Raw genomic sequence first — 12,209 nt, forward strand, 5'->3', positions numbered from 1 at the left:
GTGTGTGTGTGTGTGTGTATACTCACCTTGTTCTCACCTAGTTGAGTGTGTGTGTACTCACCTAGTTGTACTCACCTAGATGTGTTTGCAAGGGTTGAGCTCTGGCTCTTTGGTCTTGCCTCTCAACCGTCAATCAACAGGTGCACAGATTCCTGAGCCTATTGGGCTCTATCATATCTACACTTGAAACTGTGTATGGAGTCAGCCTCCACCACATCACTTCCTAATGCATTCCATTTGTCATCCACTCTGACACTAAAAAAGTTCTTTCTAATATCTCTGTGGCTCATTTGGGCACTCAGTTTTCACCTGTGTCCCCTTGTGCATGTTCCCCTTGTGTTAAATAGACTGTCTTTATCTACCCTATCAATTCCCTTCAGAATCTTGAATGTGGTGATCATGTCCCCACTAATTCTTCTGTTTTCCAGCGAAGTGAGGTTTAATTCCCGTAGTCTCTCCTCGTAGCTCATACCTCTCAGCTCAGGTACTAGTCTGGTGGCAAACCTATGAACCTTTTCCAGTTTAGTCTTATCCTTGACTAGATATGGACTCCATGCTGAGGCTGCATACTCCAGGATTGGCCTGAATCCTGGAGATCACACACACACACAATGTGTGTGTGTGTGTGTGTGTGTGTGTGTGTGTGTGTGTGTGTGTGTGTGTGTGTGTGTGTGTGTGTGTGTGTGTGTGTGTGTGTGTGTGTTTTGTGGCAAAAAAAAAAAAAATCATTTGACATGACAGATGGGAAGCCAGCCGAAAGAGCCAGAGCTAAACCCTCGTAAGCACAATTAGTTGAATACTCTCGGCCACTCGCTCCTAACACTTTGCCGTTGGGGGCGGGGGGAGAATAACACTTTGCCATTGGGGGGGGGGGGTAGAATAACACTTTGCCGTGGGGGGGGGGAATAACACTATACCGTGGGGGGACTAACACTTTGCCGGGGGGGGGGGGGAATAAATAACACTTTGACGGCCGGGGGGGGGGGGGGGGGTGAGTTGCATTTTCCCGGTGTGGGGGGGGGGGAGGAAATAACACTTAGCTGTTGGGAGACTAACACTTTGCCGTAGGGCGGACTAATACTTTGCCGCGGAAGGGACTAACACTTTGCTGTGGGATGGGCTAACACTTTGCCGGTGGGGGGGAACTAACACTTTGCCGTGGTAGGTCTGACACTTTGCCGTGGGAGGGACTAACACTTTGCCGGTGGGGGGGGGGAACTATACACTTTGCCGTGGTAGGACTAACACTTTGCCGTGGGGGACAAACACTTTGCCGAGGGAGGAAAAACACTTTGCCGTGGGAGGAAAAACACTTTGCCGTGGGGACTAACACTTTGCTGTGGGGGGACAAACACTTTGCTGGTGGGGGACAAACACTTAATTTGACGTGGGGGACTAACACTTTGTCGTGGGGGTGACTAACACCACACAAGCAGTATGCCCTCAAAACCGCGCGAGCGAGAGGCCCGTGAAACCGAGCGAGCGAGAGGCCCGCGAAACCGAGCGAGCGAGAGGCCCGCAAAACCGAGCGAGCGAGAGGCCCGCAAAACTGAGCGAGCGAGAGGCCCGCAAAACCGAGCAAGCAAGAGGCCCGCAAAACCGAGTGAGCGAGAGGCTCGCGAAACAGAGCAAGCGAGAGGCCCGCGAAACAGAGCGAGCGAGAGGGCCGAAAAAATGCTAGAGCGAGAGGCCCGCAAAACCGAGTGAGCGAGAGGCCCGCAAAACCGAGCAAGCGAGAGGCCCGCAAAACCGAGCGAGTGAGAGGCCTGCAAAACCGAGCGAGCGAGATGCCCGCAAAACCGAGCGAGAGAGGGGCCCGCAAAACCGAGCGAGAGAGAGGCCCGCAAAACCGAGCGAGCGAGAGGCCCGCAAAACCGAGCGAGCGAGAGGCCCGCAAAACCGAGCGAGCGAGAGGCCCGCAAAACCAAACGAGCGAGAGGCCCGCAAAACCAAACGAGCGAGAGGCCCACAAAACCAAACGAGCGAGAGGCCCGCAAAACAGCGCAAGCGAGAGGCCCGCAATACCGAGCGAGCGAGAGGCCCACAAAACCACGGCCGTGTTAATGCCCCCCACAGCAAAGTGTTAATATTAATAACACTTTCGCTCGGGCATGACGCAGCATTGCGTCATCCGTTTACTGTCGGTAATGCCGGGGATGATGCAGCATTTCGTCATCCACTTTAAAAATTCGCCAAAAAACAGGTTTTTATCTGATTTTTTGGGGACTGGTTTTAAAATGCGCGCCGATGTCTTTCCACTTTCTTTGTTGCGCCTAGTGGCCCGCAGGCGGCGCGCCACACGCCGTCGGCCCATTGTTTTCGCTCCACTGTTGTGACCGGTGTCGCCTCCCCTCGCGTCTCAAACGTGTGAACATTTCGGCTATTTTCCGTGGCTATATTTCTTACTGCGGCTTTAGAAACTATCTACGCTTACTCCACGATGGATAGTGATCATGAACAAGGCCCTTCCAGGAAGAAAATTGCAAAAGAAAGGCGTGAAAAGCAGAAGCTGAGTAGTGTACAGGAGAAGTACAAGCATGTGAGACTAACTCCCTCTAAGTTTCAGGCTGTATTTGACGATTTGTCTGGGTCATCTAGTGATGAAACTGATGTCGGTATTGATACTGATGCAAGTAGTGAACATTTAGAAACAGAGACGGCCGAATGAGGATTTTGATAGTGATGAAAGTGAGGAAAGTGAGAAGTCTGAGGTCGAGACTGCCACTCGTGCACGGCGCGGTACTGGAGCTCCTGCTAGAGCCAGACGTACCACACGTACCCCAGCACCAACAGATTCTGATGATGGATGGTGTAGTGACAATACTGCACCCTTTGTGGACAATTTTACAGGTACACCAGGCTTGACTGTTCCTGTACCTACCACTGTTCTTGGTTTCATTCAACTCTTTCTAACTCAAAAATTGCTGAAATATATTGCCTATGAAACAAATTTATATGCTTCCCAAAATAAGGCAGGTACTGGGCAAAGGACAAAGCACAGATGGCAATCAGTGACAGTGAAAGAAATTGCTAGATATATGGGACTGACGATCTTGATGGGTATTTGCCCGTTGCCAAGACTTAGAATGTATTGGCAAACAGGCAGATTCTGGCACATACCTTGTTTCAACACCTTCATGACAGGAAAGCGATTTGAAATTATTGCTAAATATTTCCATGTTTATAACAATAAGTCCATACCACCAGGCCAAGGAGTTGAAAAACTTATCAAAGTTCGCTCACTCATGCAATATCTCCTGAATAGATTCAAGAGAATATACATTCCCAATAAAAATTTGAGTTTGGATGAAGGGACAATGCCATGGCGTGGCCGTCTATCTTTCAAGACCTATAATCCCAATAAACCAGATAAATACGGAATAAAGCTCTACATGCTAGCTGAAGCCACCAGTGGCTACATTTATGATTTTGAAATCTATTCAGGAGTTGGGAAAACGACGATTGACACAGTTATGGCCTTGATTGAACCACTGAAGGATAAAGGTTACCATTCATATATGGACAACTGTTACAATTCGGTCAGATTGAGTGAGGCACTACTTCAAGTAGGGGTATACACCTGTGGTACCCTCAGACTGCAGCGTGGTGCACCTAAATCCCTTCAGATGCAAGCAAAGGGTAAAGTGCCAATAGATAAAACTTTATTCAAACGCAAGGACAATACTTTCATAATTTTGTGGAAAGATAAACGAATTGTTTCACTCATAACAAATTGCCACAATGCAGAAACACAACAGGTTCAACGCAGAAAACGAGTGCGGAATCGTGATGGAACAACTCCAGTGCAGCAGGTAACTGTCAACAAGCCGAATGTTATCTGTGACTACAATACAAACATGAAAGGTGTTGATCATTTTGACCAAATGATCAAATATTATCACTTCACAAGGAAAACACACAAATGGACGAAGAAAATGACCTTTTATTTTGTGCAAATGGCTATCTACAATGCTTTTGTGATGTACAACTACTACACAACAGATAGAAGGAAACTGACATTACTCCATTTCCATGAACAAGTCATCGCTGCACTATTGTTCTATAAGTCTAGTAACTGGCCTGAGGAAGATGATGACATCCCACATGCTGCTGATGTCAATGCCACTGGAGCCAATGTTGCAACACCAGGACCATCAACACCCAGAGCTCCAACAGCAGGACCTTCAGGTGTGAGGCGCCCACTATTCACTTCACCTGCAGACTTACCTTCATCGTCTGAGTCAGAAGACTAGGCTGTGATTATCACTAGTGGTGCTTCTGCTGCAACAAGACCCCGTATTGTGGACCGCCTCAAAAGAAACTTGTCCCATACCCAAGTAAAGATACAGAAGCGTCTGAGGTGTCGTGTGTGCAAATTGTCGGGAAAAAGCAAGGACACACACTATAAGTGCAAGACGTGTGATGTGGCATTGTGTCCTGCACCCATGCTACAGCAAATACCATCGAAAGAAAAAATTCTGGGCCGATAAGCAGTAATGCTTGCCCACCATCCACTCCACCTATACAAAACATGGGTTGACCCTGCAAGAAACGTTTTCCAGGAGCAGGTGGAGTGGATAAAACAAATGTTCAACCCATGTCATGTTCAACACACAACACTGAGGTGGTAAGTACAATTTTTTTTTATTATTTTTTTTCATACTTTCCCGTATTGTACAGGCAATGTTGTTCTTCAATTGGCCCTTATATGCACATATCCATCTAAAGAATTCTATTAGGAACATTTTCATACCTAAATGAGCGCTGTAACACCAAAATTGAGATTACCACCAGGAAATAATACTAAACATTTGTGGGCGGGAATTTGGAGTGTAGCTGTTAGGCATCTGAGTGCTCACTCACGGCTAATGCGTGGCCCGTCTTCAACTCGTCGGCGGTTGGAGCGTGACCAGGTTTTTTATTTTATATGCTAATGTTCTTCTAGAGAATTCTAGTACGAACCCATTGAGACCAAAATGAAAGACCTAGGACGAAAATTGAGGTGACCAGAGTGAAAATAGTGAAAACATTTTATCGCGTTTGCGAGCTCCTGGGTAACTCGTTCGCACTTTCTCTGTTTGCTGCGGGTAATTAGCTGGGCTTTTGGAGTTTATATGCATTTACTGCCGTAGAGAATTCTATTGCAAACACAATGATACCAAATTTAATCTCGTAGAACGAGAATTGAGGTGACAAAGTTGAAGAGAGTATACACTTTTCGGAATTAACGTGCGCTCTGATGACATGCTGGGGCCCAAATCGTATAGTTGAGAGGTGGCGCGCGGGGTGCGCGAAAGTGTTTAATTACGCAGTTGGAAAGGAACCTACGAGTTAGTAATATTAATAAATTACTGTTATTAATACAAGGATGATGTATTGAAATACTAAAACAATGATTAAGTGTTGGATATATCCAACTAGATGTGTATCAACCGAAATTTTTCTTAGGAGAAACTCACTATGGTGTACGACTGAGGTAAGTGTTCGGAAGAAAGTATCCATAGTGTACCAGACTGGATGAAGGATATTGAAGATCGTTGGTGGCTGTTATGACCCTTGACTTCTGGGTATGGTTCCTCTGCTTTTGCAGTTGTAAAAAATATAAATAATATGGCCTTGCCTGCTAAAAGTGTCTAGGGTAAATAATTCAACTGCTTACTCAACAAAGCAATATACTTAAAGTAAGAATAACAAAGAACATACATACATATAAATGGAAATACAGGCAGCCAGAAACATTAATGCACCAAAATACAACAACACAATATCATTATATAAGCACTGATCACTATTTTAGAACTTAAATGGATAGATGGGTATGCAAGTAAGTAAGTAAGTAATTATCAAAAGAAGGCACCAAACCGGGAAGGCTATGTAGCACCATCAAATACGCAAAATAATCAGAGGGCGCTAAATATCACCAAGGATGCCAATACGAGAACAAAAACGCATAAGGCGAACGATATCAAAAGTATCCGAGTCACCAAGAATTCTATCGAGGGACAGGTGACCGCGAGGGGCGGTCGGAAAGCAAGACACACGCTCGTCCTGGAAGTCAGGACATTCAAGAAGGACATGCACGACCGTAAGAGGGACAATGCAACTAGGACAATAAGGAGCAGGGCGGCGCTCCATCAATTGACCATGGGTTAAGCAAGTATGGCCAATACGCAACCTCGCCAGAGCTGTTTCCCACCGCCGGTTACGGTGGAAGGAGGACGGCCACGAGGAAACACAACATTTAAGAGTACGTAGCTTGTTACCAGTAACAGACAACCAAGAAGCCTGCCAACGGGTAAGGACTGAGGAATGGATAACCGGGTAAAAGTCGGAATACGGAATGCCTTTACGAGAGATGGGACAAGAGCGGACAGCTTCCTTAGCGGCAGCATCCGCACGCTCATTTAAAGACACGCCAATATGGCTGGGAACCCAACAAAACTCAACCGACTTAAATTTACTGTGAACGAGAAACAGCCAATGCTGGATCTCGACAACTACTGGATGAACTGGATTAAAGCACCCGAGAGCCATGAGGGCACTACGAGAGTCAACAACAACCACAAAGGAAGACTGACAACGAGAAAGCAGGAGACGAAGAGCATAGAGAATAGCATAAAGTTCCGCTGTAAAGATGCTAGTCTCCGGAGGCAAGCGACACATATAAGTGCGATCAGGAAAAACAACAGAGTAGCCAACACCGTCCGCTGACTTAGACCCATCGGTGAAGACAGAAACGGAGCGGGAGTGAGAAGAAAAGTGCTCGAGGAAAAGGCGTTTTAGAACTGTAGGAGGGGTAAAAGCTTTAGTGATACGAGTCAAGGATGTACAAAACCGCGGAAGAGGGACCCTCCACGGGGGCAAAGAAGGAACAACACGAGGAGAAACATCAGAAATACGAACGGAAAGAGAATCCTGTAGGCGAGATAACCGGACAGAAAGAGGGAGGTGGTGAAGAGGAACAGGAACCGCAGGAGGGGTAAAAGTTAAAGCACGACAGAGGCGAGAGGAAGGATGTTGCAAGGACCGCGCAAGATAGCGAAGACAGTAGCGATCACGGCGGTCCTGGAGAGACAGGAAGCCAGTGTCAACATACAAGCTAAGGACGGGAGTCGAACGAAAGGCACCAGAACTGAGGCGCAACCCAGTATGGTGCAAAGCATCAAGACGGCGAAGAGTAGAAGGAGAAGCAGACGAGTAAGCAGGGCAACCATAATCGAGCTTAGACAGATGGGTATGCAAATAATGGTCTAACCAGGCAATTATCTATGTTACTAAACAATAAACAGGTGCCACAGACTTATCTCAACAACATGTTCACGCTAGCCAGCTCCACCCACACGCCTGGCATTGCTGGAGCATGCACGGCATGGTGTCTACAAGGTACCAACTAAAAACCACATGAAACCTTTAAATACTCTGCTATCAGAGTGTAATAGTTAAGACCATAATTATAACTAAATTTATATGCATATAACACTGTTAAGGTGTAAATAAAAAATTTAATACAATCAATAAACAGGAATAATTACAGGGGTGAATCAGTGACGCTAGCTTGATACACTGCACGCATACTGGAACATTCCAAATATGGTCATCCCCCCATGAGACGCCACAGTCTCCCCCCACAGGAATGAACATGCAATAGCATTAACAAAATATGACATACAGGCAACTACAGCATGCTACATATAAATCGAACATGTATACTGGAAAACAAATGAACATAATGGTTACTTTAAGGTGGCATATCAATGTAAAATTAAAAGTGGTTCAATTTGCTTATAAATTTTTTTATGAAATGGCTATAGAAAGGGCTGCAGCTGGTCCAAGTTTCATCATCACACCCTAAACAGAAAAGGAGAAAAAAAATAAACAACGAATTATGCAACGAATTTTCAAATAGTTTCAGGGAACACATGTGTCAACTAAAATCATTTCTATAACACTCAGATATTAAATTAAGCACATAATAAAGGATTCTAGTGATCAGTTTTATCAAAAAAGTGTTTAGTGCAATAATATAATTTTTCAAAGTTACCCTTCTAAAAAAATATGCAATATATGATATTTATAAATTTTTATAAAATCAACAAATAGACTTTGGACTAAAATGTCTACTAGATTCTGTAGAAGCACAAACGCTACATATAGGGTGTAATTTGCATGTAAATTGATTAATAAATGAAAGCTCTGAAGTAATTTGAAGGTGTAAATTACTTTCCAGAGTAAAATAAAGATCCAAGTTCGGCCACCTGTAGCCGAGCTTGACTTCGACAGATTTCGTTCATAATTAACACCCTTGCAGATAAGCATCCATTGAGCAAGGTGTGCAAGTTTCATGCAAATCCCTTGATAACAAACGAGAAAAAAATATTGGCAAAAAAAAAAAAAGAAAAAAAAAAAGAAAAAAAAAAAATTAAATATAAATATATTGCACATACATATTACAATTATTACAAGAGTTTGTGCTTCTACAGCACATAGTAGACATTTTAGTTGACACATGTGTTCCCCGAGATTATTTGAGAATGTTGAACATTCGTTGCATAATACGTTGTGTATTTTTTTCTCCTTTTCTGTTTAGGGTGTGATGGTGAAACTTGGACCAGTTGCAGCCCTTTCTATAACCATTTCATACAAAAATTATAAGCAAATTGAACAACTTTTAATTTATAACGATTTAGAATGATATGCCCCCTTAAATAACTGAGGAAAGGAATAATGGACATACATGTTTATCATAATAAATGTTAGAATCAAATATATGGATTCGTAAAATCCCTCCTTGTCCTTAAAGAAAAATGAAATTAACTGAAGGTTGATTTCATTTTTTGACTGCAGGTGAGTACAATACTGATCAGTCATAATCAGATCATAATTATTGACACTGAACTTCCTGATGACAACATTACACTCTGAACCAATATGTAAAAGGTATATGATAATTGAAATACAATCTGAAATACATAATCAACATTCATGCACAAGATGTAAAAAATCACTAATATAATTTTTAACAAGGTACATTTCCTTGCAAAAAAAAGAACAGTTTTAATCTTAACTTCTGTAGTGAGTTCATTAATTCCAAAGGAATTAAATAACTAAATATGGAAATAATCCAAAGTTCAATAGTTGACATTACATTCTTCATATTAGAACAATTCTCTGTAGCAACTACACAATATACATTTACATCATTACATTCTGAAACACTATCTCCCCACATTAGTGTATCTATAACTGTACACCTTGGATTCTCAACACTTTTATCTCTCAAGGGCACTATCTTATTTTGTACACCCAAATACCTGAGGTAAATTCTCATTCTCTGCTCATCACAACATTTACTCCTACCATCCTCACCACACTTAGCAAGATTCACATATGACTTTAGTACAATACATACATCCAAAAAAAGGACAGTCTGGACAACAAAATCTAATATAGAAGGTTTCCACTTAACTGATTTCACTGCTAACCTGGTAGTAATCCAATAACACCACAATGCACACTTTATTAATAAGGAACAGGTTACGACACACCAGCACATCAAGATAAAACACTTACTCAACATCCTAAATTGCACTACCTTATGTAAACAGATAATACAGATTCAACAGTTTTCATCTTGGAGCACTTCAATTAGTAGACATAAGTTACCTGGACTTGGATGTAGTAACCTCTGACAACTACAACTCGGTTTGGGATACCATGAACACTTCCTGAGCTGCAACATCCTGGGTTGTATGAGTGGATAGATTTTCCACTGGTTTCCACTTCTTTTCTGTAGAGTTAATACACTGAGATGTATTGGCATAGATGAGGAGTGGTTGAGGGAATTCTCCTTGTGGATGGGGTTGATCTGGTATAAACCCCTCAGGAACCTCTGGTCTCCAACACTCTGGATCTTCTGTGAAACAAACAACCTCAGCCAAATGTCACTAAAAGTAGAAAAAATAGGGTTAGACCAATCCAACACATCCGAAACTTCTTCACTCTTGGAAACACCAACAATACAACAGGACTTAGAAGTTGACCTCTTATGCCTGTTGAAACAGACAAGAACAACCAGGAAAAGTGCAAGGAATGCCTGTTTGAACTGACTCAGGTGACAACCTGTGTTGGACAAATCATTCAGTCTCTTCCTGACTCTGCAAGATCCACCAGAGTGATAGAATAAGAAAGCTCCCAAACAAGATAACAACACAGTAATAAGCTTACACCTCCTAACTGTGAACTTTATCACCACACAATCCTTTATAGCCACCTTGGCCTCCCATGAAAGTATCAGACTCACTGTGAAGCGTGGACAACACTTACTCTGAACTTCACACAGCAAGTGTTTTCCTCCTGGTGACATCAAGCATTTCCGCAACAGTGTTAGGGGTCTTATCACCTGGTAGATGAAAACCAGATTACCTGGGAACTACCCAAGGACAACCTGTAACCTTACACTCATCAACAAACAAAACAGGTGGGATATTCACGTCCCACTCCAACTTGGAACTCACATCTGTTACCTTGAACCTTCGCTTCAAAGTCTGACAAAATACTACAACACCACTCTGCCTCTGAGAATCAGTACAAAGACTTGAACTTAACACATGTTCTGGACATAGATGATACACAGTCCATATCTACAAGGGAGTATGGGTCCTGTAGAACAACAACAGTTTACATTAAAGCCCTCAGAACACTCTGACTTGCATTACACAATGTTAAACAATTGATTCACCTGGACCAAGAATAACTGGTCACTCCACACTGCAAGTTAAGCTTAGAAAAAATATTATCACTATTAACTGTTACACAAAATTTGCCAAATTGTCCTCCCATGACATAATCTTGAGATGCTTGAAGTACTGTCTTTTTACAATCACTAAACTTACTAAGCTGGGTCACACCATCACAGTCAACTGAAGAGGGAGGCTCAATAGGTCTCCATCTGTTCGACAGAAGCTGATCATTTGAATGATCTCTCACACTCTCCAACAATGGATCTACATCACAGACTGTCTCCTTACTACTCACAGATATCTTGGGGTTAGTGCTACTTAACGTACACAAAGGCAATGACTCTAAATCTGGAGCGAGCGGGCAAGTAATTGGCAACCTGAGATCCTTTTCCAAACCATCTTGGTTAGAATAAATCGGGGTCAAGGCTACAACTGACTTACTCTCGACACCTGACTCAACCTCTGGAGAGAGCGGGCAATTAACTGGTACACAGACTTCCTGTTCCAAACCGTCTACTTGGTTAGAATAAATCGGGGTCATAGTACCAGACTCACTCTCAATAACCAGGTAGGCCACATATGTATCCTGGAAATCTACCTCCCTCTTCACCTCTGAAGGGGTCCTGGACTCTGGAACAAATACCTTGGTAGTAACAGAACTGACAACTGGAACAGTGATAGAACTGGATTCAGCACAGGTAGGGTAGATAACACCATCCTCTACATCTGGCTGTTCACTCTTAGAACTGAGCTCAGCACGGGCAGGGTAGATAACACCATCCACTGCAACAGGTTGTTCACTCACAGAACTGGACTCAGCACAGGCAGGGTAGATAACACCATCCACTGCATCGGGCTGGACCAGCACACAACTAGCTTTATTAAACATGATAGGACACTGTCCCAATAATTTGACACTCGTCAAAATCATTTCCCACAATAACATCAACGCCAGGGATGGGCAACTGCTCACTATCTGCTACAGTGCACCAACCTGGTGTAATAGTTGTTTTCAGGTGAACTTTAACTAATGGTACACGCTGGACATGACCTCCAAATCCCTGCAATAATACAACTTCACCAGTGTCTTCTGTGTTAACATCAGCAAGAGCACGGTGAGAAATTAGAGATTGGGAAGTACCAGTTGTTACCTATCGTACGTTACGGCTCGTGATCCTACAGCAGCCAAACTTTAATAAGTCTAGGGATACGACACAACTGCTGTTCTCAATAGCGAATCACCAGTATAACCCCTTAATAGGTAATGAGCACAAAAATAGAATCTTCATAGGACTGAAGAATAAAGACTAAGTATATATATATAATTTTATATTCAATAAATCTCAAAAGCAAACAGATGATTATATGGTCACAATATATCACATTAAAAATATCACTGTAACTTCCAGACATTAAATCAATACTAAGAATAATTATGGCTATGACAGAACAAATGAACTTAACTTCAAC

At 42.9% G+C, this 12,209-nt stretch overlaps 1 protein-coding gene across 1 annotated transcript; it reads left to right on the forward strand.

Annotated features, from left to right (window-relative positions):
• The first annotated feature begins 2,440 nt into the window (after positions 1–2,440).
• On the forward strand, positions 2,441–8,293 carry LOC123747657 (piggyBac transposable element-derived protein 4-like). Its single transcript, XM_069327580.1, has 3 exons — positions 2,441–2,539; positions 2,655–3,812; positions 8,228–8,293. Exons 1-3 carry the CDS (start codon positions 2,441–2,443, stop codon positions 8,291–8,293), a joined length of 1,323 nt encoding a protein of 440 aa, XP_069183681.1.
• Positions 8,294–12,209: the final 3,916 nt, after the last annotated feature.

The sequence above is a fragment of the Procambarus clarkii genome, chromosome 19 (assembly GCF_040958095.1).
Source record: "Procambarus clarkii isolate CNS0578487 chromosome 19, FALCON_Pclarkii_2.0, whole genome shotgun sequence".
Taxonomy (NCBI): Eukaryota; Metazoa; Arthropoda; class Malacostraca; order Decapoda; family Cambaridae; genus Procambarus; species Procambarus clarkii.